We start from the raw sequence: 24,145 nt of genomic DNA, 5'->3' as shown, positions 1-24,145 counted from the left end.
TGCCCCAGCGCCACCAGCGCTCCCGGCAGCCGGGGCTCTCACACTCCAGACAGACAAAGCTGAACTGGCTGGGACCATCAGCACGGCTGCGCGGGCTGGTCAGAGAAAACAAGTAACTGGAACGGTTTCCAAAACCTCAAGCCATTCTGGTTTAGTTTTCACCTCCCCTCCGGCTCTCTTCTCTAGCATGGTGAAACCGTCAGTTCGTGCTCTGGCCTGAGGAAAGGCCCGCCGCGACGTCTGATCTCACCAAGTCCCCAGGCAGAAGTGGAGAAGCAACTGAACTGAAGGTTGCTCTTCCACACTCGAACCTTTTGCTGCACTGGAGTTTGTCAACTGTTAGTGACCATTCCAGTGGCAATGCTGGCAGGTATTTCGGTCCTCAGCTGTCCCACACATCCCTCCTTCCCACCGCGCGCAGCGCTGAACTCACACCCACAACAGCAGTGATCTGGTTCTCTTACTCTGAGGTAGCTGTACATGCAGATGGACATCCAGTTGGTGAGCATCTTCTCCACCACGGATTCCGTTCTCCTCAGCATAAGCTTGGGGTTTTTGGAAGCTGAAGCATCTATCAGATCCACCAAGAGGTCCTTCATGATGCTGGTGTAATACTCCAGCTTCCCATGCAACGCAATAGTCAGCAGGGAGGCCAAGTTACATCTGAAACACAGAATTGTGTACGACTCAAGCACCAGCCCAACAAGACTAAACCACCAACTGACACAAAAAAACCCAAACCACAAAGGCAGTATTTCACACAATTTTCATGAGCCTTCTCAATGGTGTTAGAACTTCAAACCCTCTTTCAGTGTGGCAGGACCTTGGGTCAGTGCACACCCTCTTACTTGTAACCCAAGTGTTCAGAGGTACAAACACTCATAAGCAAGTCACTCATTGTACCTTCTGGTGCTCCTCAGGATAACGGAGGTTTATGGCTTTCTGTTTCTATTAGAAAAGTGGGAGGGAAGTACAACTCAACCTTCAACTGAAATGCACGACTCCAGACATCAGCTGTCTTCCTGACAGGTTAGGAATAAATCAGCCTCCTCCAGCTGCCAGGTCTTTGGTTCTGAAGCTCATACCTGTCTCTAACAGCAAAGTCCTTCTGTTGCTCAAGAGCATGGACAAACACAATGAGAAAGTGCTTGTTGTTGAGTAAGGTGGAGAACAGTGAGATTCCTTCTTCCATATTGGGTCTGCAGTTTTCAGGGATCTGAGGAAAAAAATAGAAAGCTGAGTGAGAAAAACCCTGCTTCTTGTTTTCTTCTAGCTTTTACCCTTCCTGAGCGCAAGGATGTCCCTGCCGAACACAGAGGTACTGGGCTGAAGACCTCTTACTCCCTCTGCTAGATACAAGTCAGCAGCACGCTCTCCTGGCGAGGGCACAACTGCCTGTGATACAGGGCTGCATCAGAAGCCGCTCGGCCAGCAGAGCACTGGCAGTGGCCATCCCTCTCTGTTCAGCACTTGTGAGGCTGCCCGGAGTACCACGGGCAGTTTTGGGCTCCCCGCTATGAGACGGACATTGGTGAACCAGAGCAAGCGCAGCTGAGGGCTGCCAAAACAACCGGTGGGCGTACAAGGAGAGGTGGAGAGGGCTGGGTTTGGTCAGCCTTAAAAAGAACTGGTAAGGGCAGATCTTGCTGCAGTCTTCAGCTGCCCCACGGCACGGCAGAGAAGACAGAGCCAGGCTCTTCTCTGCTGGCACAGTGCTAGGATGAGAGGCAAGGGACACCAGATGGAGCACGGGACGCTGACTAAATAACAAGGAAGTTTTCACCTTTAAGGTGGCTGGACACTGGCACGGGGCCCTGAGAGGCTGTGGGATTTCCATCCTTTAAGATATTTGATGCAGCTGGACAGGGCCCTCAGCAACATTGTAGTTGGAGCTGCTTTAAGCAGATCTCCCTTCCAATCCAGGTAAATCTCTGATTCTTCAATTCCTACATCTTGTCCACATGAAAACCAGCTCTGGTTTTACCAAGTCTCTGCTTGGGAGAAATCTCATTTATGATGAACTGGGTATGGGACTGAAGCGACACACCATACGATACACCCAGGAAGAAAAGCCCACAGCAGAGCTGGAGAGGATCTCAGACAAGGCTCCTCCATGCCAGAGCAGATCCACAGATCTGCCTTCTCCAATCAGCCAAAGCTGATCCGGCGCTGGTATGTGCTAATTGTTTCAAGTGATGAAGCATCCCACACACACCACAAGAAAACACATGGCTTTGTCAACACACGCGAGTACGGTTAGCAACCACCCAAAAGCATTTGTTTTGTTAGTGGGTTACTCACTTTCCATTCCCCCACCAGGAGCGGATGAGTTTCCTGGACCTGGGAGCCCACCTGGGAGCTGAGCTGCTGGGACGGCAGGATGTAGCACTCCTCATAGAGCGAGGAACACTGCAACCAAGCACAGCGTTAGGGGAGGGTGGCTGCACCCGGCCGGGGATCTCCTCGTTTGCCGTGCACCGCAAGGGAATGAGATGGAGAAACATGTCATCGGGACTGAAGACCACCCATTATGAAGAAACGCATTGGTATGGTTCACGAAGCCTTTAAACACTTTGCAAGAGCCTCTTGAATGAGCGAACGCCACAAGAATGGGGGGAGGCAGATGTCTACGCAGACACAAGGCTGTTAGGGTAGGGAGACTGCAAATAGACTAATTTGACAGCTAGAAAAATCCCAGAAGAGAAAGCATTATAGAAGACTAAGTCAAAATAGAGGAGTACTGGGTGTTTTAACATATGTAACTTTTGAAACAGATGGGAAAAATGTTTAAGTCTCTAACATTCATATAGCAGCCTGAATCTTAAAGACTCTAGTGTGCAGATATATAGAGATTGGATAACTTAAAAACCTGAGTAATAACTACTAATGAAACACTCTGCAGTCATAAATCATCATCTCACTCCTCACCACTGAAATGCAACTGCCTCAGGGGTGAAATACAGCCGCTGTTAAGGGCACACAGCGACACAGTGGAGCAGCCGGTGATGGGAATTATGGCACCGGCGTGTCTGGTGCAGCCCTGGAGGACAACTCTGGGTAGACAGACTGGGACGGGGCGCCCAAGGGGTGCCTTACTGGGAGCACCACGCACCCAGCCTTTGACAGAGAGGAGAGAAAGGGGGAGACGAAGACATCTAACAAGCTCCTGAGGACCAGCAGAGCAGCTGGGAACGCTCGGTGGCACGCTGCGTGGAACAAAAAGCCACCCTTCAGCCGCAGCCTCTGCCAAACAGAGTGGGGTGACATGGGACCTGGAGAGAAGGGGGAGTCCCCAGCATTTTCTGCTCAAGAGTGCCTTCAGAAGAGGGTGCCCAATGGCATCAAACAGGCGAGCTAGAGTGGCTCCCGGGACGGCGCTGCCGCCGGGCTGTTATTGTGTGTGAGCAAGCCTGACCTTGCTTCACACCCCAGGAACTGCAGCTCCACTTTTGACGATAATTGAGGCTGAAATACGTGACAACTAAATATGTAACAGTGGAATGACTTTGTTATGCTGCAATAACCCTTTAGCAGAGGGAAAGCAGAGCCCTGATCTGGTCAGGAAGGACCTGGGAGCGATTAGGTGCCCGTGGAATGCAGTATCGCCTTACTTTGGGGAAGAACGTCCGGGTGACAAAGTGCTTGTACTCCAGGAACGGGATCCCCTGGCTGCGGTTCAGCTCCTTGGTCAGGTCTGTCATGTCTGTCTGCAGTTCTGCAAAACCTTACACAAAGAGACCCGCAGACGGTAAGAGCTCCAATATTCTACCAGCCGGGACAGTAAGGAGGCTGGCACTGAAAAACGTGGCATGTCTCATCTCTGCCTCCTCAAGCCTTTCCCCCGCGTGGGCTGACGCAGGGTTTTCTCAAGGAGCAGCAGATTACCGTCAGGGTTTAACCATCAGCATTATCCCTCACATCCCGCAGCACCGACAGAGAGAACATTTCCCCTGCCTCCAGGAGAGCAGCCCCCAGCCTGGCTCTGCAGGAGGACCTCAGCCTGTGCCACAGAGACACCAGACGCAGATGCTTGCATTGCATCTCCCACTGCTCTAGCTGCAATTTCTGTTGCACCCAATCACAAAGCACACTAAAGACTAGCGTGGCCTTCAAGCAACTCTCTGACACGGCCAAGAGCCATTAATCCCGAGACAGGGAAACGCGTGGCACTGAAGTTCGGTGGCTTGCCCAAGTCAGGCAGCGGCAGAGTGACACTTCCATTCACAAACCCTGCCAAAGCTCAAAAGTGACGACAGAAATTCTCCTATAAATAATTCTATAAACTTCTACAGAATAGAAGGTGAATGGCTTCAATCCTCCTAGTCCCGGCTCCTCCTCGGTGCCCAGAACGGTGACTTACCTTTGCGGATTTCCTCCCGGATCTGCGACTCCATCTCCTCCATCTGGAGCAGGGTTTTCTGCCAGTAGCGCTCTGCTCTGCGGCTCTTTGTGCAAAACACAAAGAGAGCTGGAAAAGAGGAAGGGAGCATGCCTTTTGGGCTAGGGCTTAGGAGCACCTGCAGCTGGGATCAGAGCGGTCCCCTGCTGACACGGGCGCAGAAAGCTAAACTCAGTGTTGGTTTAACACCTACAAGACTGGTATCTGATCAGGCAGTTGTTGATTATCTGTAAGTAAGTAAAACCAGCTGGAATTTAATGATCATGCTGTAACTGTCATCTTCACTTTAGGTCTGGGCTGTCTATATTCAGCTTAACTGTATATTAATGTATTCCAGCTGATTAATGAATAGAGATTTTAAGACGTTTACCACCTGTATTACAGTGTTGATGTCTGACAGTCTTCCCGTGCCTCCAGAAATATGTTTCTAATGGCGGGTGGTGCATTTAATAAATAGCGTGCATTATAACATTTATTAAAAATAAATTAAACCCCTATTAGAAACACCTAATTTGCTGTGAACTGACAGGTTTCTTGCTACAGAGTCATTCCAGGCATGCGATGAGAAGCTACCCTAGCCAGAGGACACAGGTGTGCTGCACAGCTTCCAGTGAGGTCAGCAAACTGCTGGGTCTGCTCCAGATCCGCAGCTAAGGACGCTTGCTCTGTTCTTCATACTCTTTGCCAGGCGCCTGTCACTGGCTGTTACTGATGACAGGACCTCGGGCTAGGTGGACCTTTGGGATGGTCTGGGACAGTTATGCCTGTGAGTGAGCCCTGTTCAAGTCAGTGCGAGTCCAAGACCCATTTCTCACACCTTCTTTATTTTATATTATAGTTGCTACCAAGTGTTTGGGGGGGAAAGGGTAAATTTGTAAGTATCACAGGCTCAAGTAAAAGAGCTGAACTACGGCTTCAGCCAGCAAATGCTCCATGCTGCAGGAAGCTTTGGTCCTGGGTACTGGCTTGGTCCTGTACAAAGAAGAGTGGCAACTGGATGCACCCAGACCAGTTTCAGATACTGCTCAACTGCAGCACTCAGAGGGTTCTTAACATATGAGTGAGTCATCTTCACCTCTCTGCATGCAATGAGAAAAAAGCTCGGCACAGCCTGGCATCTCATCATTCTGTTCCCTTACCTACGACAGAGAGGACCAGCAAGATGCTGCAGATGACAATGGAGACGATGATTGCGGTCTCTCCTCCCCCAAGGTGCAGTGTCGCAATCGTGTAGTTGAACTTTCCAACTTGGATCTAGAGAGGGAGAAGGAGGGAGGAAAAGCAGGAGCTCAGCAGCACGTTGCCAAGCGGCTCAGAAGTCGAGCAAGGAGGGACTAACGGGGCAGTGCTCGGCAGACCTTCACCCAGGGACATACTGATCACGCTGGCTCAGCCCACCAGGCTTCGCGGGGAGGCCGGGCTGTGCCTCTCACCGCTGCACCTCAGCACCTCATGGGTCTCAAAAAGAGCCCAGTCCCCTTCCTGCATGCTCTGGTGGAAAGCTGAAGCCAGCTCGCAGCAGGCTGCAGTGCCGCAACAGTGCCCACCCTAGGGCCACCACAGGGTTTCAGGGGCAGAGCCGCAGGCTCCAGCCCATGCCATGGCCCCACCGTACCCACCCCAGTGCACGAGACAACCCCGTCCTAGAGAGCTCACTGTATCATACAGTACTGCCTGAACTGCTTTTACTAGAGAACCACTTCCACTGATCGTCTGACTCTGTTATGCCTCTGAAGGGCCTTTGAATCCCAGCTGCATTCTCCTTTCTCCTCCACAAGCAGAACTGCCGCCACTCAGAAGGCGGGCAAAGAAACTTTACAGTCTTTGAAATACAAATACAGTAAGGGAATAAAAATAAATAATAATGAGACCAGAGACGAGTAATGATCTTGTGGCTAAAGCAGTGGACTGGGTGTCAGGAGGTGCTGGCTCTGCTCCCAACCCGCACTTCTTGTGACACCAAGCACAAACCACTTGAGCTCAGTCCTTCGCTCTCCTGAAGGAAAGAGGCCAACACACATCACAGGCAGGCTGGCGAGTTTACTCAGCACTGCTTATAAACAGCTCTCTAGGCTCCTGGGATGAAACGGTTCAACAGCACCATCTGATAAGGAAAACTCATGACCACGCTAGTTTTTTGCTTCTGGAAATGCAAGTTTCACTTCTCTCAAGGAATGAGAAGTGAGAGAAACCTGAGCAAAAAAACCCTGAAATGAGGTAGGGAAGAGTTGGAATAACTTCATGACTACAGCTGTGTCACAGAGCACCTCCGGGAAAGGGGCACACTGTGGTTAAATTAGTCAGCTGTCAGCAGTGAGCCAAAGCAGTGCCACAAGCAGGGCCTCCCCACCACGGCCATGCCCCAAACACCGCACACAGCTCTGTGCCCGCCGGGAAATCCAAGCCCTCGCTCTCGGGAGCGCTGGTGAGGGCACCGACGCTGCCAACTGAGGGCACCCGGGGCAGACCTCCGGGCGCTGCTGCCTCCACAGACAAGCGAGCACGGACTGCCCTGCCGCGGGCAGCGCCGGCTGCCATCACCCGGGGTCAGGAAAACCTTCAGCGCCTCCGACCGTCAGTGCCGGACCACGCAGCCAGGCTCCTGCGGCTCCCAGCCCCAACGTGCCTTGTACCATCCCCCAGAGGGATGCTGGTTGTTTCTGGGGTGGTGCCTGCAGGCAGCGCCCGCCACGAAGAGCTTTGGTCTGCTCCCCGGTGCGCGCCGGCTGGGAGCCGAGGTGCTGGATGGGGACGGGGAGCCACGAGCGCTGCGCAAGCAGCTGCAGAGGTTCGTTTGGCAGTCTGCACAGCACCCTGCCTAGCCTCAAGATTTCCACCTCTTTCATCTGAAGTGCTGCACTGAGGCAAGTCCTTGATGCATGTCGAGACTTTTTATCCCCACCGACTCAACCTCTTGCATTTGCCAGAGAAGAAATCCCAAGCTTGCTGTTCAATGCGGTGTTTCAACAGTTTGGTCATGAACCAAAATGGGTTTGAAGGCCTCGGCAAGCTCGTTTATTTGGACAGGTCTACTCAGTGCTGTATTTTGTAAGGGGGATTAATTAGCCTACAGGTTAAATGGCAACATTTCCTGTCACCAGCACGTGGGGGTGTGCAGAAGGGGTCAGGGCCAGAGGACACCCCGCTCCCGGGAAGAGCTGCCAGGGCTGGGCAAAACACCTGGGGCACAGGGCCACCTCAGGAGTCACTGGGAACCGCGCTCTAGCTTACGGATGGAGCCCTCTTATAGCCTCCCAGGGTGCTAACAGGATCCCCCCGGGACTAAACTAGACCAAAATCAAGCTCCAGCTCACCTCAGGCACTCCCAAAAGAGATATTTGAAAGTGACCCCCAAAACACAGGGAGGTTCAGGAGCCCCATCTTCATCACCGTCTCCTCTCTACAGACAGCTCCTGCTGCCCTGGGCAGCTTGCTCACACTGACCAAGAACACCTTCACGGCACTGGCATACCCAAAACCACAGTCAGAACTAAGACCAACAGTGGGACATGTTTTAAAGGGCTGTTTTCCTGTGCTCCAACCGCTGCAGGTGTGAGCTCTACCATCTACACAGGAGCAAACTGGACAGTCACAACAACAGGCATCTCCGCCTGCCAGAAGAGCGAACCCGCATCCACAGGCGAGGCTTCTGCAGCCCCCGGTAGCCGTTCTTGATGCCAATCAGGCAGGCACCACCGCGCAGGTCTGGCCCCGTGTTACCAAAGCTATCACAGGTACGTTACAAAGGCAGCTGTTGCCTGTGAAATGGCCAGCAGGCGATAACTCACACCACGTATGAAGGTCTAATAAGTACGCACAGACGTGAATAAAGTTGACTATTTAGCTGCACTCTCACTGCTGGTACGCTCTTAATAGCCGTGTGACACTTTAGAGCTGGGTATCGTTCTCCTGCTTCCTAGGGCACTGCCCTGAATGTTTTATGTCAGACCAAGACTAGCAAACTCATAAATTCCTTTTCTTCCCCAAAGGGATTTCCCTGTTTCTCAGTTCTCACTAAAACCGAAATTATCCTATTTAGAATTTCCATTAAACTGACTCGGGAAATTCTGATACTTCTGCATTTCCATCTTTCCAGTTTGCAACAGAATCTCATGCACCACTGAACAGGGCAACCCTTTCTTCTGGACAGTGCAAGTCCACAGCCTCCTCAACATCCTTCGCAGCCTTCCTCCTCCTCCCTGCCCACATTGCAGGCTCCCACCCATTTCCTGTTAGCACACAGATTGGGAGGGGGGCTGCAGGGTCTCAGACCATGGAGATGGTGGCATTTTTCTCTCCAGATACAAACAGCCATAGTCACAGCCCTGCACGGCAATGGGCTGCACATGACATGAGGGAAACTGAGGGAGAGACCAGCAGTTAGGTCAAGCCCTCTGTGGAAAAAAGGATAGTAATAAAATACTGTGAATTTCGCAGACACAAAGATAAACAACAGCCCTGAACACCAAACTCTCTGCAGTGACAAAACAGCAGCCCCTGGGAAGCAACACGAAACTTTCCAGCCCCACGTACTGCTCTTGCCCTCCCCAGTCACATGCAGGGACCCATCTCCAGTGGCTTAGGGCAGTCTGGTAAGGGTCGGATTCTCATCTCCACTTGTACCTCTTCTGCTGGCAGTAGGAGGCCAGCTGACTGAAAACTATGGAAATCCCCAAACATATCTCATGAGGGGCAGAAAGAAAATTACTGCAAGTGACAAAAACTCACATGTCTGGGATTTCACAGTGCCTTACAAGAACTGACACAATCCTCCCCCCCAGCTCACGGCACAGTTAACTCAGCCCCCCAGTTCGGAGCGCGGCAGCCCCTCTCCGTGACTCGGGGCAGCCTTAGCACTGGCTACCCCTGCATCCCGCCAACGAGCCGCCCTGGGGACAGCCGCAAGCCAGCGTGCTTTGTCCACCCTTCCACCCGTGCGGCTCTGCATGGCTGCTGGGAGCGTGGCAGGTCCTGCCCGCGCACAGGGCTGACCCCTTCGCACGCAGGGTGTGCGGCAGGGACCCCGTCTGCCCCGGGCGCTCAGCGCTTGGCGGCTCCTGGGACTCACCGTCACAGGTAACTGTCTTTCCGAGCTGCTCAGCGACTCGTTGACAGAGCAGTGGATGACTTTGTCTGAAACAATCTGGATCTCACACGAGATAAGGCCAATTTTCACTTGGTACTCGTTGCTTTCCAGGCCCAGGCTGTCAGGCTCTTTCTAATGACAAAAATAGCAGCAGGATATCAGTCTTTAGAGCAGCAGTCGGAATTGCAATGGATTTTCCTGCTTTACTTTCCATATTCCCCACTGTTTTTCAGACCTGGGAGGACTGTCCTTCAGCAGGGACATTCTTCCAGCACTCCACAGGAAACCCAGAACTGGGCCATTCCCCACTTTCCTGTTTCCCATTCCTCACTCAGCATGGGGCATGGGACAAGCAAGCCCCTCATGGAACCTGGAAAAATCTGCTTTTGATCTTCCCCGGCTGTGCACTGAAGATAAGGATCTAAGCGCCCACCTGGGAGGGGGGAAGGATGTACAACAGAGGAGATAGCCAGGGGATGCGTCTGCAGAGCCTGAGAAAGGGGGAGTGCATTTCTGAAACACGTTGCAACCAGTGAGGATATCCTGCAGTGAACAATGGCCTTTGAATTACTAGTGCACATTGTCCAGGCCACTCGGTTGCTGTATCCCGACTTCCTTGTTAATGGAGCCGAAATCAGTAGCCAAAAGAGAAGAATGCATGACCTGTTTCTGCAGGAATACATAACTATTGTCAGGACCTCCTGGAGTACCTGCCTGATTTCAGACCAGTGCATTATGATTCTTTTACGTATGTCCAGGACTTTAATTAGCTTCAGTACTATTACATCCTTCAAACGCAGCTCGCTCTCATCATGCCTCAAAGGGCATCCTCGGGTCAGCCTGCGTCTTCTGGCGAAGAGAGATGCAGGTGCAGCAGGCTGAGCAAGAGCTGCCTGCTCCTGACTCTACTGTCCTCATCACCCCCCTTCTCTCCTGCATTTATAGACAGTCACTGTGCTGGTACTCAGGACTGAAAAGCTTCCCAGTGGGGAGCAGGCAACACCCTGAAAGAAGCAGAGCTGTAAATGCCACCCTCTTACGTGTATAACCAGAGTTAAGGGCTCGCCAGGATGGTGCTTGATCCACTTCTCCTTCTTGGCTGTGAAGAACTGGGGGTCAGCATAGTACTCCAGGCTGAACTTGCTGATGTGCAAGGCCTCCTCGGGGTACATCTCCTCATCCAGAGCCGGATGGTCGTCTGCATAGAGGCGACCGTTGAGATAGAAATCGACGGGTGCGGGCTTGCTCCCTGCGGTGATGTTGGAGGCAGCTGGAGAGGGGCAGGTGATCACGGTGTCGGTGTGAACCTTACAGCTCTGAAAGCAGCAGAGGGCATGCACGTCAAAAACCACACCATCCTGAGTGGTCCCACCCAGCCCTGCTCCCAGCCCAAGCTGTAGCACGGGCTACGGCCTCAGCTTCACCCCCCAAACGTCTTCAGGCACCGGGCACGCAGCGCCGCTCCCAGTGACTGGGCGACACCCCGTGGGGACACCCACCGTTTGCTCTCTGCCGATGCCACGGACAACCATGGACACGTTCTGGACCAGTTCAAAGCCTCTTCCTTCCAAGGTGATGATTCTGCCCCCACTTTGAGGAAAAGGGAAGAAAGAGAGGGTGACTGCAGAGGACGACACAGTAGCGAGGTGCAACTGCTGCATCTCCCCGCCATCATTTTCCCAGGGATGTTTCCCAGCTGCTTGAGCAGAAAACGCATCCCAACAGCCAACGTCCTCTTCCTACTTACAGCAAGCATCCACACTGCTACCAAGGTATCAGGGAAGGAAGGAGGAGCAGCAGCTGCTGTGGTGGGAAGGGGGGACCTCTTCCAGCAGCAGCAAACTGCCCCACTTACTCCCACTCCCCAGAGGAGCAGCCTGCCTCTGCACGCCAGGGGTACGCAGCAGGTTGCCCAGGCCACCAGCAGCATAAGAGGTTAACCTCCAACCCCCCAAAGCAAGGGCCAGGAGATATTCCCAGCCAGTGACCCACAGAGAACTGTAAGTCTTGGAAAGGGAAGAAACCCCTTTAAGGTTGACAGAGATCCTGCATCTCCCAGACACTTCTGATTTAGATCAAAATGTGAAAGTTGTTTTGTGTTTTGAATCTGCTGCCTGGGGAACGCGAAACATGGGCTTCTCAATGTGCAGTCAATTAACGACAGTAACGAGACAGCCCTGATGCACACAGATAGGCAGAGCAAAGGTGTCTGCTCTGGACAGCAGAAGCCATACCCTGGATTCACCTTCCCCTTCCTCTGTACTGCATTTGCTCTGTTTGGAGTATCTGTCAGGGAGCAGTCAGGCCTTACAGATCCTGTTATCTGAAGGTCACTCCAGGCACACAGAATCATGGAATCACAGGATGTTAGGGGTTGGAAAGAATGTTAGGGGTTGGACCTGGAAAGATCATCTAGTCCAACCCCCCTGCCAGAACAGGACCACCTAGAGTAGATCACCCAGGCCCAAGGTCCTGAGAGTCAGGTTCTCTGAAGGCTGTGGGTATTACCACGTCGTTATGATCCAAGGTTCCAGCTAAGAGCCTGTCATATCTGCAGACTAGTTTACAACTTCTGTTTTGTTTTTAACTTTGCCTACATAGCCTACTTTAGCAATACAGTAAGATAATTTAGATCCAGCTAAATTTTTACACCAATTATTGATGCCTCATGGTCAACAGCTCAGCAACACACCGGAGCAGTCGGACAACACAAGCCACCAAGCAGTCTGAAGACAGACACTGCTGTCACATTCTCAGCTGTCTGAAATATGGGAACTGATGTAAATACTAAGAAGGCAGACTAAGGTGATGGAGAAATACCCTGGTAGTTTCCCTTGTGAATACGGGCAGTGACATTCTTCCACTGTCTCTGTGTTTAGATACCGCTCTCGCCACTCAGCACAGTTCACAGCCCTGCAAGGAGCTGAGGTTGGCTGAGTCACTGCTGTGCCTTGTCATTAACTTCCCACAGCCGGCATCTTTGGCGCTGCGCTTGGGAATGCCGAGATGCAGCTCTGCTCCAAGGGGATCAGACCGTCAGAGCCTGCTGCGTGCTCGCGCCCTGAGTGTGCTGCCTTCACCCTGGTCCTGCAGGCACAGGCGCCGGACTCTCAGATTTCTTGGTCAGCCCTGGGTTTTTCAGGCTCCACAGCTGAGGGAGGTGGGATTTCACCATGGTATCCAAAGGAACAGGAGCCTGAGAGCTCCACGGAGAGACATGAAATTGAAAGCAACACACTTTAAAAATCAAATACTGTGACCTCAGGGAAAGCTGAAATCCAAAATTACAAATCTCAGCTTAGCCTTCAGCAGTTTTACTGCCAAGAAAAATCCTCAGGGCCTCGTGGAGCCCCCCACCTGAACCTGCCTAAAGCACCCACCAGACGTACGCAGTACAGTTACCAAGGCTGACTTTTTTCCATGTCCTAAATGCACTGAAATGAGTAATGGACAGTCCTGGGGTGTGAGACGTCTCCTACTCCAGTGCTGGGGTACCCCGAAGCACCCTGAGAGCACTCTGTGGTGCCCTTTTGTACCTGTCTGCAAGGCAATGTGCAAACCCCGGGGCTGAGAAAGCCCCTTTCTCCCTGCAGGACCCTCTCCCACCAGCCTGGAGCTGACCCTCTCTTTCGCAGGCAGATGAAGACGCGTGCCAGCTCTGAACGGGAAGTTGTGATGCTACAACAGCGTGGCACGGGGCCCCAACACCGCACCCTGCCTCCTGGCAGTGCTTCAGTGGCTCCTGCGGCTCCTGACACAGGGTTTGCTCAGGACCTGCTCTGCATCTGGATGGCTTGAGGCGCGGATGGGGTGAGCTCGCGTCACCTGCAGCAGGCTACACCAGGATACTCCCATTAGCTCTGTGCTTTGAAGGGAGAGCAATGTTCACTTTTGCATTTGGCAAAAATTAAGAGGCTGATCTCCACAAAGGCCACAAAAGGAAAGACAAATCCTGGCAGACTTGGCTGTTTCTGCTGGGGGAGGGATCTCACCTGATCTGGCTCTTTTTGGGGTTGATGTCTGATACAACCGGGTTCTTCTCGTACTTGAACGTGATGTTGTAGCTGGCACAAGACTTGTTCTCGAACTGAACGCAGACTCGCACGGCCGTGGTGAGCTCTGCCGACGGCATGGTGCAGGTGATGGTGCTGTCGTTGCGGCTGCGCAGGGAAAGGCAGGGTAAGCTGCAGAAGGCCACGTCAGACAGAGCGGACGGAGCCAGGCACCGTGGACCTGAGCAGCCCCTTGGAAGCGATGGTAGATACAGGCAAGAAGGAGCTCCCAGTCACGTGCCAATTGCCTATTAACTAACTACACTGCCTACAAACGAGCAGTACTCACCATATACCATCCCAGGCTGCCAGACTGATCTCCCATACAGTCAGGGGGAAAGGGCAGGCTCCTACTCCTTCCCCCTGACGAGACAGGAACATACAGGAGGAAGGGTTTCTTCTGACCAGCAAGCTGCTGTGGGAGGGGGACCCTGGGCACGCAGGTGCCTCCTGCCTCCAGCAGATACGGGAACAAAGCCTGCGTCTGCTCTGCTCCCAGGGTTTTGGTCCTGGTCCCAGACCACCCAGGGGGCCTGGCAGCGTCAGCGCCGTCACTTCGTCAGAGGAACTCGCCCCATCCTGTGCCAGGCACCCGCACCGCAGCTCTGCCTCACCGCTCCGGGGACGCCAGGCTGACGGGCGCTGGAAAGGCAGGAGGCAGCAGCCAAGCCGGCTGGTGGGGGTGCTACTCTGGCTCCAAGGCTTAGCAGCAGCACGCAGTGGTGCCCCCCACCCAAACCCCAGCTCTCCCGGATCTCCTGGGGGACAACGCCATCCTTCCTAACGCTTTGGCTCCTGTCACTCCCCCAGCGCCAGCCCCCAGACCCAGTCCCACCTGAGGTCCGTGCACTGCTTGGAAGCATTGACAAGGACGCGGAGCTCAGAGCCGACGTCCAGCCTGCTGCCTCTGATGGTCACTCTGGTTCCTCCAGCCTTCGGGCCGTTCAGGGGAGCTATGGACTGCACCACGGGAAGCTAAAGACAAAGGGGAAATCTGTTTTCTAGCCTAGTAGATTCACAGTTGGATACTCCACACTGCACAAGGGAATTGCTTCAGTAATTTTAAGTATCCAGTATTGTAAGGCTTTGAAACAGCAGCACGGCAAAAGCTTTTGCTGGCAGGGTTTCAGAACAAGGGGAGAGGTACATGCGCTGAGGAGTGAGATCATATAAAACCTCTGTGACTTGCTGCAGTCCCTGAATTCTGGCAATAAATGAGATATGAGTCCAAACTGGAGCCCAAGATCCCACCAGTCCCTTGAGATTTCCGATGGAGGGTCCACAGCTGGTGACAGCTCAAGGTCCATCAACAAAAGGAAATTTCTCATTCATTCCAGCTCCCACCATCTCTGCCCTTCCAGATCCATTTCCTCCTGAATGCGAAGATAATGCTAAAGCCCTGCTGGATGATGGCCTTGAGATCTGTGAAAACAGCCACCTGGGTCTGGATAATTGAATATCAAACTCCTTCTTAAGGAAGCTTCAAATCTGAATCTCTTGAGGTGACAGGAACTAAGGGAGAAGTTATTTTGCCTCTCGCCATTTTCAGCAGAAAACAGCATGTATGTTATCTGCATTTGCAGCCCCTGGAAATCTTCCTGAGGTTCATGAGCTTGAGGCTTTGATAACTAATGCTGCACTGAACCCTCATGTCTGCTACACAGAGCACCCCAGGAGACTCTGCCGGGCAGCATCCCTGCTCCGGTTTGAACAGGACACCAAGGGCAGAGCAAATAACTATTTCAAGACCCTTCCGTAAGGCACATGGTAACTCCCTGTCAGAGACTGCAAACCCTGGAGGCACAAGACCCGCCGGGCTGCGGAGGGTGGCTGAAGGCTGCTCACCACCGCAGCCCGTCCCTCGCTGCAGCCGCAGAGCAAAACCGCACCGGGGCGGGCTGAAGAACGTGGGCTAAGCCGCTTCGTACCGCCTGGCGCTAATGCCCTTTCCTGTCAATCCCAGCCACACAAACATGCTTATTAATAGCTATCCTTGCCCTTGTCCTACGCTCAGACTGCTTTATTCCTCCACAGCCATTTCCTCTGGTGTTTCTGGTCATTACCCATTTCCATAGGACTCGTTTTGTTAATTTGTATTTCTCTGAGTGCCTGCAGGCAGCTGTCTCCTGCCCTTGGCCCCTAACCTGTGCATTCAAATGTGCAGTTACAACAACAGCAGAGGATTATTCATGCTCCTCAAAGCCCTCCAGCTCTTACCCTCAGCAAGACCCAGTGGCTATGGCTCTCAGTGCATGCCCAGCACTGATCACCTCCATCACGACTTTGGCAAATTCATCTCATCCATAGCCTACTATAATGTCCTGGAGAAGTCTCTCAATCACGTTTCTCCCTCCTCCTAGCAGAAATACAGCTGAATTCTGTCTCTTCCAGATAGGCCTAACGAGGACGTTGAAAGATGTGGCACACAAACAAACACTGGTATTTTACAAAGGACCTTCTTTGGAGGGGCAGTTTTAAAAGTCTTTTAAACTTTTTCAGGTAAACTGCTATCAGCGCTCAAGCTCAGGTCTCACTGAGACCAGCCTTGCACGGCGTAGTCTACTCCACCTTCATGCCATCATATGTGAGAGGAGAATCAAGAAAACGAAAAAACATTTGCTTAGTTTGCAAATGGTGTGGAAGCCACTGTTGGTGTGGAGCACATCGTGCAACTCCACTCCCCGACACACGTGTGCACAAAGCAGGGCTCTCTCTCATCGCTTCTCCAAGCTTTGCTGAGATAAACAGGCGCAAGACAGCTTTCTGCTGTGCCACCCGAGCACAGAACGGCTCCTCTCCCACTGCCAGGAGGACAGCCTTCTCCTTGAGCCTGCCCAGAAGCTGCCAGCACAGAGCTGTCACGGACCTGGTTTGAGTTCAGTGACCGACTTTTGCTCCTCTTGCTTTGTTTAGCGCTGGTGCTTTTACAGGTGTTTCCTGAGAGGGCTTTTCCTTGCACGCCGAACGCCGGCGAAGCAGCCACCCACCCCTTTCCCACTCCTCAGGCCCTTCTCCCCTTTGTCCATCGGACAATCGGCCCGGCAGCACGCAAAGTGGCCAAGTCAGCACACGCATCCTGATGGCAACACACCAGAAATCCCAAACCCCAGGTCCCTTTACTGGGTCGTACCCCTGTGGTACCTTGCTCCACTCTGGGCTGCCGGATCTCGGAGACATTCTGGATGTGTGCATGGATGCCTCGAAACGATGGGAACAGGTCCCAAAGCAAACGCCCTCCAGGGAACCACTGCTGAGCCAAGCCTGGCAGTGCCCTGGCCTCACCAGTCCCCTCCTCGTGCGCTGCCAGGCTTGGCTTTGCTACGGGGCGCTGGGATGTGCCGTGCCTGTGCTGGCTGCACGCTGTGTAAACCTCTCTGAACTAAACACCCAACACGAGGTTACAGGGTGGGGAATTACACTCCACAGTCCTGCCCTAAATTCCCCACACAGGCTACCAGGAATCAAATGTCATTTCCTGGGGCTCAAGTCTTCTTTCATGCCAGCAGACTGCAGCACAGTCTATTCTTTCCCAGATAAACCAACAGCAGAAGCACAAAGGCTCCGAGTAAACAGCATGCCCTTGGCACCCATCCTGTTGTGTTTGCCCTGGACACGTGGGGCTGCCCATGAATAACGTCTAGCCAGAGACGACGAAGGTGCTTGTCAGAAAGAGAAGAAATGTATGGATTTCTTTCAGGTTTATGGAGATGAAAGTTATCTTTGCGAGATGGTACAGTACAAAGCTACAAAGGGCTTTTCTTTGTATAATGACAGGGGGTTAGCTCAAGTCTAATCCCTACACATTATTCTCAAGCAAAAACTAAGACAATTCCTGCAGCAAAAAATATCAGTTCTAAATAATGTGAGTCCACAGTACGTAACTTACACAGCACAAAGAGACTTTGCAAGCCTCAAAAAATCTCACAGGTTCAAATAGCACCTCAGCAAAAGAGAAGCAAGAAAAATGAGCTCCTTTTATGACGAGGAGAAATGACAATACAGCCAGGATGAGTGACAAACCACCGCAGAAGCTGAGACTGGGAGCGAGGCTGTGCCTGACGACACCCTGCCTGCGGTCCTGCCCCTCGCACTGGAGCCTGGATTTGCCACCCCTCGCCCAGGTAACCAAGGGGAAGGGACACGGCAGCTGCTCCTCGAGGACCCCGATGCTTTTTGTCCCAGATCCTCTGCCTCAGCCAGTGGGGGGCATGGGGGCTGCAGGCTCATTTCAAGGGGTGCGGGAATCACTCAAGAAGCATCCAGGAGGCAGCTACTCACCACGTAGGAGTATCGCTCCCTGGACTTCCCTTCCCGGCTCACGTTTACCGTCACCATATCAGAAAAGGCCTCCTGAGCCTCTCCGGTCTGGCACACGATCCTGCGGACAGCAAAGGGGAGGTTGGCGGTAGTGCCACCCCACCAGAGCAGTGGGGCAGAGCCGATAGCCTCCCCCTCCTCGTGCCAGGCAGTGCCAGGGTGCAGCGGCCCGAGGCTGGGAATGGGGTGAGCAATGGGGACGGGGAGGGACAGGCATGGGCAGGGGACACGAGGAGGCAGGACCCCCCTCCCCGGCTCCCCCGACACTCACGCCTCGGAGACGAGGTATCTGCCGGGCAGCGGCACGCACTGCACGCTGCCGATCCTGACGGCACCCAGGACGTCGCTGAAGCGTCGGCCCAGGTTCCTCCCGCGGATGGTCAGCAGGGTGCCCCCCTCCAGCGGCCCGCGCAGCGGCTCGATCTGCGGCACCAGGGGAAAGGTTGGAGGAGAACCACCGGGAAGCTTCTTGCCTTCATCCCTAGGCCTGTGCCTACATCCCACTGAGCCCCCCACGAAGACGACAGAATTGCTCCTCGCCTTCCTGCTCCCCCCACCGCACGCCCGCCGCCACGCTCCCCTTGCGGTAGCTTTGCAAATGAGAAGACATCGGCCTTCTGCGCTGGGTCTGGTGCTGGGGTTTGGCCAGGGATCGCTCCAGCTCCCAACGCACCTGGGCTGAAACATCGCTCCTTCCACACCACAGCTTCGAATGGAGTCGGGGCAGAGACAAACCCAGAGGAGGCATGCTGGTGTGCCGGAGAGAGCCTGCCAACGCATTTTTAAGGGCTGTCCCAAACACAGCGGGGCCCTTCGGGACACAAGTTATCGGTGTCCTGATGTGTGGAACGTGGCCAAGACACCAGCACTGTGGCACCCTGGGGCACAGGACAAGTCCAGCACTGTGGGAGGAGAAGGCTGCTCCCCATCCATCCATCCACTGGTTTTTCACCTGGCAGCGGCTGACCCCACCGCTGCAAGGGGACGGGGTGCTGGGCATGATGCCGCTCCACCGCGCAAGGGGCATCCCTGGGCACTGCGACTGCATTATTCAGCGGGTGAGACAGACCCCTCCAATTCAGAAACGGCTCTGTTCCCTTTGCAAAGGCAGCACAAAGTGCCCGGTGGCACTGGCTTGGCCAAGGCTGGGCAGGACCCACCACCAGGCTCGGCGCCCTCCTTCGCCTGCTGCATTGTGCCCCGCTCCAGCAGGGCTCTGTGAGGGCTTGTACGCTTGCGTGACCCTGGAGCATTTGGATTTACCAGCCGCTATTTGCTAAGGAAATAGTGACAGAGCCCTGTGACGCTCTGCGACCTGAGCTGCGGTTTCCTTCCATTATTTTCTGGTGAGGTGCTGATAACACTTGATGTGTGCTGGGGAAGGACAGGCTCACGGGGGAGCACCCCTCTCCCACAGTGGCAAGGGGGAAGAGGCCAGCGATGGGGATCCTGCGGTCCCTCCATGCAGTGTTACAGTGCCTGGATTCCGAGCAGCTATCGCTACACGCCTCCCTAAGAACAGGAATCTCATATCCTTGCTGATCTTGATGTTCGCATTCGCTGTTTTGCCCCTCCAGCTTCTCCTTTCCTAGGGAGCTCATTTTAAGATTTGCTCTATATACTTTCGCTGCTACTTGCCAGGGACAAATTTGTTGGCTCATACCATACCTCTAAGCAGAACCCCAGATCCAAATGCCCCCAAGAAACATTCATTCAACTACATTTTAAAGAAAACTCATTTCAAAATGCATAATGCCAAAAGGTCCTTCTGCCACTCTTAATCTCAGCGGAACTGCAGAGCACGTGTGCCTGGAGATAGGGTTCACGTCCACATTAAATGCTATTCCTGATAAGAATCCTTCAGCCAACCCTACAAATCTTTCTCGCTTTTACCAACCCCAGGAACTCTGGGACATTTTGACTGTGCTGCTGTTGTTTTTCCCACTAACACGGTGAAGACTGGACCTTGTCACTAGCAAGATGTCCTTGGTATCAGGTGAGGTACAGCATAGAAAGCCAGTGCTGGTCTTGACCCTGCCCTGTGCCAGGGACAAAGTGCGGTTCCTCTTTTGCCCCCAGCCGGGACAGCGCAGCCCGTTTCAGCCCTCTGCGCCACCTGCCACCCACGCGCGCCCTCCACGTTGCATTCGGGTCTCACCTTCTTAATCTCAGGAGCTGGGCAGGCATCCGAGACCTGGTGGGGCTCGCCGTGCAGCCTGCAGCTGGAGCTGCTCTCGCTCCAGACGCAGCGGTGCCCCAGGTCCTCCCTCCCCAGGCACTGAGAACAGTCGGCACTCCCGGTTGCGCAGTTGTACACCTCCACTAAACCACCAGAGACAACAGAAAACATGAGCTCCTGGGCCTGGGACTCTCATAGCTTTGCTTAGCTTGAGGCAGTCAAACACAGCCCCACTCCCCCCCCCCCCCCCCCGCAAGTAATGCAAGTAACATCTGAAATCCAGTGGATGAGCAGAGCAGCTTGCACACACAGCAAGATGAGGCAGCGCTTGGCTGCCATCCTGAAAATTTCCCAGAAGGACTGGGTGCTTGTTCTCACTGCAATGTAATTTAGCACTTTCTTTTCCTTTTTCTTCCCCTTGAAAAACAAACAACACCCAAACTCAGAACCTTTTGTCAATTTATGCTACATGTTTCCAACTCTCAGCATCCACATGGGAAGCTGCTTGGCAAAGCTGGCTCCATCCTGTTAGCAAAGCAATCACATTGCTTCCACACTCTGACAAAAATCGGATGGTTACAGTGCTTTGTACAGTGTTTACAGTTCCCTTCCTTCCCCCTGGTGACCACAGGCCCCTTTCATTGACTTCTCCCTTCAGATCTGCTCAGCTCAGCTTCCACATCATTTTCCTGCACCGCTTTCACCTCTTCATTAGCTGGTGCCCTAGGTTACGTTTCCTCTCCAGCCTAAAGACTTCTGCCACTGGAGTGTGGGTATCCGCTGAGATAAACAGCCAGAAACACTCAGGAAACGTTGCTTTCACACCCTTTTCCCCAGAGGAGGCTTTGCAGGAGAACATAAAACAAAGAAACAGTCACATTTTGCACTTCTGTTTGCAGGAGGATCTCAAGGCGCTTCATAAGCAACTAACGAACCCCCCAGCCTTCAACAGCCTGCCTGTGCTCGTGCTGATGAAACGTCATCGGCACCGAGGGAGTCTCCTATTCTTCACACACACAAAAAAAAGAGCTTATTTCACCTCATCTTGAGTCCACTCAGTGAGTTACACTGATTGGTTTTCCACTCAACAGCAAAGAGCTGGGATTCCTTCAGTGGACTACCAAAACGCAGTTTACAATAAAAGCTAATAAATATCGAAATAATAAACACTAATAACAGTATAAAAGATGCACGCATTTATAAGTGGCCCGTCAGATCTCTGTCTCTGCTTGCAAGTCAGCCTCTCTAATTTTACTTGCACCAATCTGATCAAGGCGAGGAGGAGCCAGAGCAGTCTAACAGTCCCACAGGATCTCCAAATATTCTGGCAAATTCAGATCAACGCAAACACAGTCTGTGTAAGCGAGCTCTTTCTCCACGCAGGGGGAGGGGGGATTCCACCACACTCTTTCCGCTGTCGTTCCTGCTCCCAGCACCACCCACGCTGAGAACTGAGAGTCTTGCACATCAAAATAGTCTTAGCTCAGATCTCCCGCCCCTCTCCTCGGGGTTACATCTCAAAAATAAGGACACCCTCTTCTTTCTGCAAGGAAGTCATGTCTCATGCCTACCCATACTGGTATTTCAAGGGTTATTTCACCAACGTGGAATGCTCTGCAAGATAAGCCTCCTTTATACACTGAGATTTACTATGGGGAAACCTTTTTATCCCGGGTCGGTGGCCGCTGGCATTAACGCCTCTCTACCTATTACAGCTGTCCGCCAGCGAAAACCTCACTTCAGGCTTCCAGTTCTCATTTGCATCCAGGGTAAATCAGTTCCTTCTACGACAACTGCTGACACTACCGAGAGGGAGAGGAGCCCAAGGCTGCTGCCCCCAGCGCGAGCACACAGCTAGGCACAGCACCGCGTCTCCGGCCAGGGCAGGGACCAGCGGCTCTTGGGCAAGCTCTGGTTCTGCCGGCCGACTGGCCGGGCTTGACTTACCCACATGCCTTGTCCGAGTGCACTCCTGGTCTGACTCCCTGCCTGCCTGCCTTAGTCTGCTGATGTGGCAAGGGCTTTTTGGGGAATCCAAGCATTCTTCCCAGAGACAGAGAGTGGGACAGGGGTGAAACGTGTTTACACATTTTATTCTTTCTCAGCACAGGAGGAAAAAAAACAAGACTCAGTTTTTACAGCGTGCTGAACCTTGATGCCACACTCCTGTGAGAGCTGATGGCAGAGCCCTCCTGCGTCGCTTATCTCCAGGAGGAATTCCTCACTGACCCAGGGGACACCTCACATCTCTGCTGTGGCCGAGAGCACCAGCACACCCCGTCCCACGTGCCACTGGCAGGCGAGACCTCAACCGCTGCCTGGGCTCAAGGACGGGGCTTGACTTCCCCTGGGTGTAACATGCATGTCCACAGGCGTCCGCCTGGTTTCTGGGCACATGTTCACCTCGGTGCAACTCTGGGTACACACAGGTTTTGTATGTGCCTGAGAGAAAGCAACGCGCTGTGCCCAGCTGAGCCGTGGTCTCTCTCCTGAACCCATTAACTTTGCCAGGATTTCAGAGTCATTCAAGCTGACCAGATGAGAGCAGAATAAAAATATTTTCAACTCAGACCTGTCATCATCTCTGGACTGTCAATAAATCTGTCTGGTCTGTCCTTCAGCTGAAGGTTCACTGGGAAGAGATGGCTTTTTTCTGATGTGTGGAGCTGCACACAAAAAGCAAATAAACAAAAGCTTAGGAAATTCAGTAATATAAAAGGTTCCATAGGCACACTACATGGAGTAACATTCCTCATGAGGCTTCTCTGACCACTGCTCCTCAGTACAGAAGGGTCTCATCTTTAGCACAGAGAAAGAGAGGGAAGGCTGTTTTCTGTTTTAATTGTTTTGCTGAGGTCCCAACGAAGGGCATCGGGGCACACCGCAGCGAGAGCAGAGCCCTGGCTTGCTGCTATTTTTAGTAGAAACGGACAGGAAAACTAACAGACTGGCCAGTCTGCACATTTTCAGTGCTGGGCTACACTACAGAGTTTTTCGGGTGACATGATGGGAAAGCGCTCCTCTCCAGTTTCTACTCGCAACATTCCCTTCAGTGGAAGCCCAAACGTTTGCTGCATCTGAGAGGTGCGGTCTGCCCTCCAACCATGACACACACCGCTCTTCAGTCAGTGCCCGAGCATTTTCTCAGGCCAATTCCTAGTTCAGAATAAAGGCTACAGAAATAGCAGCACTGAAAGGTGGACAAATTTTTTGCCTGAACTGAACTCTTCCCATTTAGAAAGGTAAACAAGCAGCTCCTTCCCAAACCCCAGGGGAGCAGGGGCTGGAGCCACTGCAGATACCCGCGGAGCAGGCATCGCAGCATCGGCGACTCAGGATCGCTCTTCCAGCGCCAGCACAGGCACAGAGCCTCTTGCCGGAGGGGTGAACCCGGTCTGCACTTTTTTCAGCTGGAAGCGGAGGGAGGGAGGAGGAGAGGCGGTGTCCCAGCTGCCGGGTGGGAGGTTGGGGGCAAGACCCTCCCTGCCCCAGACCTACCCCGCGCCGTGGGGGAAACAGGGGCTGCCAGCCTCACCCCTCGACTCACCAGCACGTGTACGCACTCCACGGCAGAGGAGTTCACCCACCGGGCTTCAAACGTCCTGTCTGTCCCAAAATGGCACTCCAGAGCCGTCTCCTGGGAGAGGGAAGACAAGGGCAGAACGGCTGCAACAACCGTTCTGTGCAGGTCTCTGACTCAGTCGGCCAATACGGCAGGCGCCGCGTCTCACCTGGTTTCTGCCGTCAGTACCTGAGCCACGTTCAAGTCAAATAGCGATTGGGACCCAATGCTGCAAACGGGGCTGGGATCTGTGCCCAATTAATCCCACTCTGGTACACACCCACACACAAAACTGCTGCAGGCTGAGCACTGCACGTGGAGCCAAGCCCTGGCCCTTGCTCTCGCCCGGCGCGCTGCTGGGGAGCGTCGTGACCAGGTATGGGGCAGCCGCTCCCGGAGCCGGGGACATGCGGCACGTGCAGACCAGGAGATGTGCCTGGCCAGGCTATGCTCTCATAACCCCTGCCAGTGGGGTACCTGGGTTCCTCTGGACTGGGGGTGTTCAGAGCTCATGCTGCAGTGCAGACCAAGAGCCAACATGGTCCCAAGC

At 53.4% G+C, this 24,145-nt stretch overlaps 1 protein-coding gene across 1 annotated transcript in view; it reads right to left on the bottom strand.

The window, feature by feature from the left end:
• The window catches only part of PLXND1 (plexin D1), an 82,734-nt gene that overhangs the window by 21,093 nt on the left and 37,496 nt on the right, over nucleotides 1–24,145 (bottom strand). The window contains exons 10-25 of the mRNA XM_086469775.1: nucleotides 23,581–23,670; nucleotides 22,606–22,699; nucleotides 20,013–20,176; nucleotides 18,126–18,277; nucleotides 17,816–17,915; nucleotides 14,373–14,512; nucleotides 13,478–13,645; nucleotides 10,985–11,075; nucleotides 10,526–10,801; nucleotides 9,468–9,617; nucleotides 5,539–5,653; nucleotides 4,361–4,468; nucleotides 3,612–3,724; nucleotides 2,302–2,409; nucleotides 1,086–1,216; nucleotides 465–663 (exon numbers count right to left, since the gene is read on the bottom strand). Of these exons, the coding sequence (XP_086325901.1) occupies nucleotides 465–663; nucleotides 1,086–1,216; nucleotides 2,302–2,409; nucleotides 3,612–3,724; nucleotides 4,361–4,468; nucleotides 5,539–5,653; nucleotides 9,468–9,617; nucleotides 10,526–10,801; nucleotides 10,985–11,075; nucleotides 13,478–13,645; nucleotides 14,373–14,512; nucleotides 17,816–17,915; nucleotides 18,126–18,277; nucleotides 20,013–20,176; nucleotides 22,606–22,699; nucleotides 23,581–23,670 (2,199 nt within the window). The remainder of the gene's footprint in view (nucleotides 1–464; nucleotides 664–1,085; nucleotides 1,217–2,301; nucleotides 2,410–3,611; nucleotides 3,725–4,360; nucleotides 4,469–5,538; nucleotides 5,654–9,467; nucleotides 9,618–10,525; nucleotides 10,802–10,984; nucleotides 11,076–13,477; nucleotides 13,646–14,372; nucleotides 14,513–17,815; nucleotides 17,916–18,125; nucleotides 18,278–20,012; nucleotides 20,177–22,605; nucleotides 22,700–23,580; nucleotides 23,671–24,145) is intronic.

This window comes from Leptosomus discolor, chromosome 9, assembly GCF_034619465.1.
Source record: "Leptosomus discolor isolate bLepDis1 chromosome 9, bLepDis1.hap2, whole genome shotgun sequence".
Taxonomy (NCBI): Eukaryota; Metazoa; Chordata; class Aves; order Leptosomiformes; family Leptosomidae; genus Leptosomus; species Leptosomus discolor.
Note: the sequence above shows the minus strand (reverse complement) of the source record. Positions and strands in the feature narration are given on the sequence as shown.